At 52.3% G+C, this 5,680-nt stretch overlaps 1 protein-coding gene across 1 annotated transcript in view; it reads right to left on the bottom strand.

Moving 5' to 3' along the window:
* Window positions 1-4,913: 4,913 nt before the first annotated feature.
* LOC106889011 (basic proline-rich protein-like) overlaps window positions 4,914-5,680 on the bottom strand; it is a 5,618-nt gene continuing 4,851 nt past the window's right edge. The window contains exon 4 of the mRNA XM_014943655.1: window positions 4,914-5,218. Within this exon, the coding sequence (XP_014799141.1) occupies window positions 5,132-5,218 (87 nt within the window). The 3' untranslated portion in view covers window positions 4,914-5,131. The remainder of the gene's footprint in view (window positions 5,219-5,680) is intronic.

The raw sequence follows: 5,680 nt of genomic DNA, 5'->3' as shown, positions 1-5,680 counted from the left end.
CGGGGCTGGCGGCGGGCACCGCTCGGCTCCGCAGGGGATGCGGGAGGCGGGACACGCGTGTGCCGGGACCCTGCAGCCGCCTCCCCGCCACCGTGGGCTCCCTCCTTCGCACCCCCGAGTGGGGTTTGGTGCTCGGGGCTGACGGTGCCCCGGGGAGGTGGGCACAGATCCCGCCTGGGCCCCGTTTTACCCCTGGGGAAATCAAGGCAGCGGGGGATTTTTTCCAAGTCCTTTTGCCAAAGCAGGGGAAAAGCTGCAAATAGAAGACAGATCCCGTTATTCGCCGTCCAGTGCTTGACTAAGTAAATCCCACTGGCAGGCAGAACTGTCCAGATGGACGTGCACAGAGCCACTTTACAAGCGGCGAGCGGAGGTCCAAGAGGAGCTGGAGCAGGGCACGGCGCTGCTCCGGGCTTCCTTCTGGTGGCTGCAAACAGCCAGAGAGTCGAGCAAACCCAGAGCTCCCCTCCCCATCTCTTCGCGCAGGGATGATGGCCTTAAAGTTTGTCTTGGTGTATTTACTTTACATGATATGGTGCAACTGTCAGGGTACACAAGCGATAGGGAATCTGTGCGCTGAAACCAAAGGGGGAACATGATTCAGAAGGAAAGTGAGATACGTGCACAGAAACATGGAATCCAAACGTTTTCAGAATTGTGGGCTAAGTTTGGGAAGGAAGACTGAATCTTGATGTCCGTTTTAATTAAAGACACCCACCTTGGGAATCAAACTTATATTTTCACTCTCTTACTCCCACATTTACCTGTCTACAAGCTGGTGATTCATCCCCAGAATAAAGGACATTAATTTAAAACAAAACATATAATTAAAGGAAGTAGGAGTGTCCTTCACCTCAGTAAAGAAGACCTAGCACTGCAGGGAAAATGACACTGCCTCTTAGAATAATGTGAAGCAATCCTGCGGTGTGGGAAATATTGTAACGTTAAGCCAGAGGAACAGGTATTGCATTATACGATTCAAACAGTCAACTGTTCATAATGTTCAAACCTCAGAACTTTGAAAAGAGGAAGAATTCAAGAATCAGTCAGTGGATCATCGGACTTTTTTCTTTCTTTTATTATTAAGAATCAGTCAGTGGATCATCGGACTTTTTCTTTCTTTTATTATTTTTTTTCTCGTTTGCTTTTTCTTTTCACGTTTTAAAAGGATTTTTTTCTTGCCATAACAAAAGTACCCTAACAGGTTTTCAGGCTTCAAATATTTCTAGTTCCACCTTTATCTACCAAGTTAATCTTTGGTGAATGCACCAGAGATTAAATTGGAGCTGGGCCTGGCCAGAGAGCTGGGGTTGGAGGTAGTAGTTGGAGCCCATACCTTCATAAATACAAACATCTGTATTGGGTGCAAATACTGGCAAGTTGCAGTGAGCTGGGGCTTGTTCTCCTGACTGTTTACTCCCTCATTCTGCGTCTTTATCCTGCATTCTGATCTGGCAGTTACATCCAGAGGCTGCCCCAACTGGCCCTCGCAACTGAACTCTTGAAAATCGGTCTCATGTGCTTCCTACCTCCAAAACATCTCAGGGACCCACAAGCAGAAGGTTTCCTGCCCAAAATGCATGGTTGAGTCTTTCTTGGCATTACCCCGACAGGTCTCCAACTTGCCACGGCTGTTGGCTAAAACTGAACGCTAAAACTGATTGGTAAATTTCCTGGGCAATTTTTCAAGATATTTTTTGAGATCTACATTTGCCGTCTTCAAATTTCTGCCCTATTCTCTGCTGCTTTGCAGCACGAAGTTGTACTCTGCCCGGGCTGATCTTCCCTAACAAAATAAAACGCCTGTGCAACTGTCATGTGAAAGAGATTGTATCAGGGATGGTGTGGCCCACACCTCCTTTCCAGGGCAGTGCTGAGTAATCCCGTAGTCACCGAGATCACACGTCAGCCGGGGTGGTAATTGAGGTTGGATGCCCAGCTTGTCCCCTCCTTCCCTTCTCCCCCCCCTCACCTCCCTGCTGTACCTGCATCTCTTTAAACTTCCTCCAGCTCACCTCAAACCCCAACATCCACTCTCGAGGAGCCGACGTCCCTTCTCACCTTCTCATGGGAATCTTGTTGGCGGGACTAACCACTTATCCAAAACCCCGGCATTCGGCGAGCAGGTTTTGAGCTAACTCTGGTCTCTTTTAAATTGTTTCCACACTTGTCATAACAAATGCACGGCCAGAAATGGGGTTTTTGAAATGGGAACAGGTGCAGAGCGAGGCTCGCACCGCAGAGGACTGGGTGGAGGTCTGGGCACATCGAGATCTGTCCCTGCAAGTGCCATGGCTTGGCCTGGACAGACGTGCAGAGGCTGCTAATAATTGCCCTGGAAAACCTCCTCAGAGAGATGCTTTAGACAGGAAGAGAGATGCAGACATTCCTGGTGATGGCATCTGGGCAGGGGTCTCACTCTGTGAAAAACCCGAGGGCAGCAGCCCTCCCACAGCACATCTCCCAACACAGCAATTTTCAGCAGAAAGGCAGCACTTCTGTGAAAAGCAGCTTCTTTCTTGTGATTTCATGATTCCTTTTTTTTTTAGAACTAGTCAGCTGACAAAGACAGCATAACTCACAAATTACTTAGTAAGAACATCAACATTTTTGAGCAGAAAAAAAAAAATTCTGATGCAATAGAATCCAGGTTCCTCTACATTCATGTGTGGAACAGTGTAGGTACTGGGAGGGTAACAGAAGGATACCAGGGCGGTGAAAAGGTGGAGGGAAGGGTCTCATCCTCACTGCTCAGTTCTGTCGTGAATTAAATTCTACTCCCCAGTTTCCCTTTTGTACTGTAGAAGACACAACTTTCCAGCTCCAGGCTCAGACCTACAATAAAGCATTGCAGAGGCATTTTCTTCCTGGAAATTGTCTTCTTTTCCAGGATTTCTCGCAAGCTCTCCCGTTCATGCATTCCAGGTCTACAGCAGCTGTCCCTGGAAGCACACCAGCTTTGGAGAGATGCTGTTAGTTTAATGGTGACCGCTCAAACACTAAAGCGTTTATAAGGTCTGTGGACTGAGGATCATGCTCTAGAAAAAGGCTGTCTGTGATTTCTGATGCTTCTTGCTGCTGACTTGTCTCGTGTATTACTTGCCTTGCAGTAGCTCTTGGCAGATCAGTAAGATCAGAGCTGCATCAATGCTAAACCCAGTGTGAACACAGCTGCTGGTAGACATGGAGTCTAAAGCAACACAGAGGGGCAAAGAGGGAAGAAGTTAATGCCAGAAGCTGATGGTTACATCAAGGAAGAAGGTGCTGTAGGTAGTATGGGGGAGGCGAGCTGAAGAGGAGAGTGTGGGGGCATCCAGAGCAGGGCAGTGCCCGTGCGAGCGGGCAGGCTGGGAGAGAGCACAGGGGTGGGTGGGAAGGTCTCTGGGGGGTAGGAGGGGACCTTGCCTGAAAGACTGAGTTAAGTGGAGCGATGTTGCAATAAAGGCTGCAAAATGGAGAAGTAAAATTGAAATTTATTTCTGAGCATGTTGTGCACTCTGTTTTCTCTTCTTTCTAGCCCCGGGTCCCTCTTTATACAGCCACACACACCTTACGCCAGCAACAGCTCATAAGTTGTACCTGGCGGAGGCCAGATTTCAATCTACTGCTTTCCACTCGCCCTTCTCCGCTGTAAAAAAATACCAGCACTTATGAAATGTCAGACAGGGACAATGTCTCAACTCGGAGAGAGGTTGGCTCTCCTTCTGTCTCCCCCCAGCTCATAGACCAGGCTGGAGACTTTGCCTCATTTTAACATAAAAACCGATTGCCACACGCTTCCCTCCCTTCTGCAACCACAGCTGCCATCCCCTGCCTGGCAGTCCCCCGTGGCAGGGAGCTCCCCGGGCGGTTGCAGGCCATGTCTCCTGGCCTCTTTCGGTTCTTTTGTTACAGACCAGCATCCTCCCCCTCCCTACGGGCTCCCTCACCCCTTGTTCCCATGTGACATGGTGATGCCGGGGTATTTGTTGGTCTTCTGCTGGTTTTTCTGCTCACCTCTGACCTAGCATGCTTGGCCTTTGCAGCGCGGGGTTGCTCAATCCCCACTTTATCTCCACGTTGCTCTTTGCCCCACCGAGCGCCGCAGAGACGACACCTGGAGATTGGCACCGCTACCTCCAGCCGGTGGGACAACATGAGCGAAATACCTTCCCCTACCAGACTGAAAATTTTCCAGAGCAAATTGGAGGTCAGAGCACCCGCTCCGTGGCTCAGCGAGAGAAAGAGGAGGAGGGAGAGCCAAGAGCACACACACCAACGCCCGTGGAGGGGAGCAGTGACCAAGCAGAAGCCACAGCCTCCAGTCCTGCGTTGCAGAGAAAGTCCACCTGAAGCCACTTGTCTGGCAAGAGGTGGGCTGCCTTTCTGAGCAGGGACAGTAAGAGGTGACTGTGTATTTCATAAGTAGCCTATTCTCTTGTATTCTCCCCAAAAAATACTGGCAGAGAAGTTGCTGTCCACTAACTTTCCAGAAGTTCTCCATAGTTGTTTGACATTTCCTAGGTAATCCTAGTCTCCTACTTTGATAAATTTGTTACAAATCACGTATTAATGCCTTTTTCAAGCTTGTCCAAGCTTTAGAGAGAGATCCAACAGGGGAAAAGGAATCCTATCCTTCCCTGCCAAGTGTCAGAGGATCCCAGTAACAGAACCTGGTGATTCATTTAGGAAATGTCTAAAAGAGGAGAACTGCTCAGAGGTCCCCAGGCTGCAGGCCAGGTAGCTGGAACTCCATGGTGTGCACTGCCAGGGGCAACGGACACCGAGGGAAGTCTTAAAGTGACAGGAGAGGGGGCTTCGGTGAAGAATTAAAGGATTTTGCTTCATTAAAAGCGTGAAAGGTCTGTGCCTTAGACTGTCCAGACACTTTTATTTCATCTGCCCTCATCTTGTGTCGAGCATCACGGGGAAAGCGGGGCTGCCAGGGAATCAGTTGGGACTTGTTGGTGGTGAGCGCTGGCACCCGAGAGGAGCCCCTGGGCTGGTCTGTGTCATCTGGCAGCGGGCCTGGGTGGCCTGGGTACCAGGTGGGGAGAGCCACAGCGCGCCGGCCTCCGCATTCCTCGCTTCTCGGTCCCTGTCATCTCCCTATCTTTGCATTTCTGGCTTTGGATGGGAGCCGTAGGAGTGGCTATTCCAGCTCTCCCACCCACTGACGGTTTCCCATGCCGGAGAGTCCAGCCAGGGAGCTGCAGCCGGTTTCTGCTCCCTCGGTGCCCTGTGGAGACCCGAGTTGCGTTAGGGTGGGTGGCGGGGGAGTTCGAGGGGGGGGAAACGAGCCTGGGCTGCCCTGCAGGGTGGGCAGCTCTCGGGCACGGGGGTGTGCGGGGAGGCGCACAGGGGCTGCGGGTCTCTGCCCGCGGGTGGAAGAGCAGCCGCTGAAATCTCCGCCGCCACCCGAGGCCAGGAGGGACCCCGGCCCGTCGCCTGCCCCCGCCGCTTTCGCACACACCGCCGGGGCTGCAGCGGCTGCGAGCGGGGCGGGTGAATTTTACGAGGGACTTGCAACGCCTCGTTGTTCGGTGGCGGCTGTGACCGCCCGGTGGCCGGCGGGCTGGAACCGGGGCAGCTTTTCCCGTGAGCGCCGCCGCCCCGCGGCCCGGTCCAGGCTGAGGTGAAGGCCGGCACTGCCGGAGAGCAGCCCCCGGGGCTCGGAGCTCCCGGTGGGACGGCGGAGCCC

This window comes from Calidris pugnax, unplaced genomic scaffold (assembly GCF_001431845.1).
Source record: "Calidris pugnax isolate Ruff unplaced genomic scaffold, ASM143184v1 scaffold118, whole genome shotgun sequence".
NCBI classification, from domain to species: domain Eukaryota; kingdom Metazoa; phylum Chordata; class Aves; order Charadriiformes; family Scolopacidae; genus Calidris; species Calidris pugnax.
The sequence above is the reverse complement of the archived record's forward strand: the minus strand, read 5'-3'. Positions and strand labels throughout refer to the sequence as shown.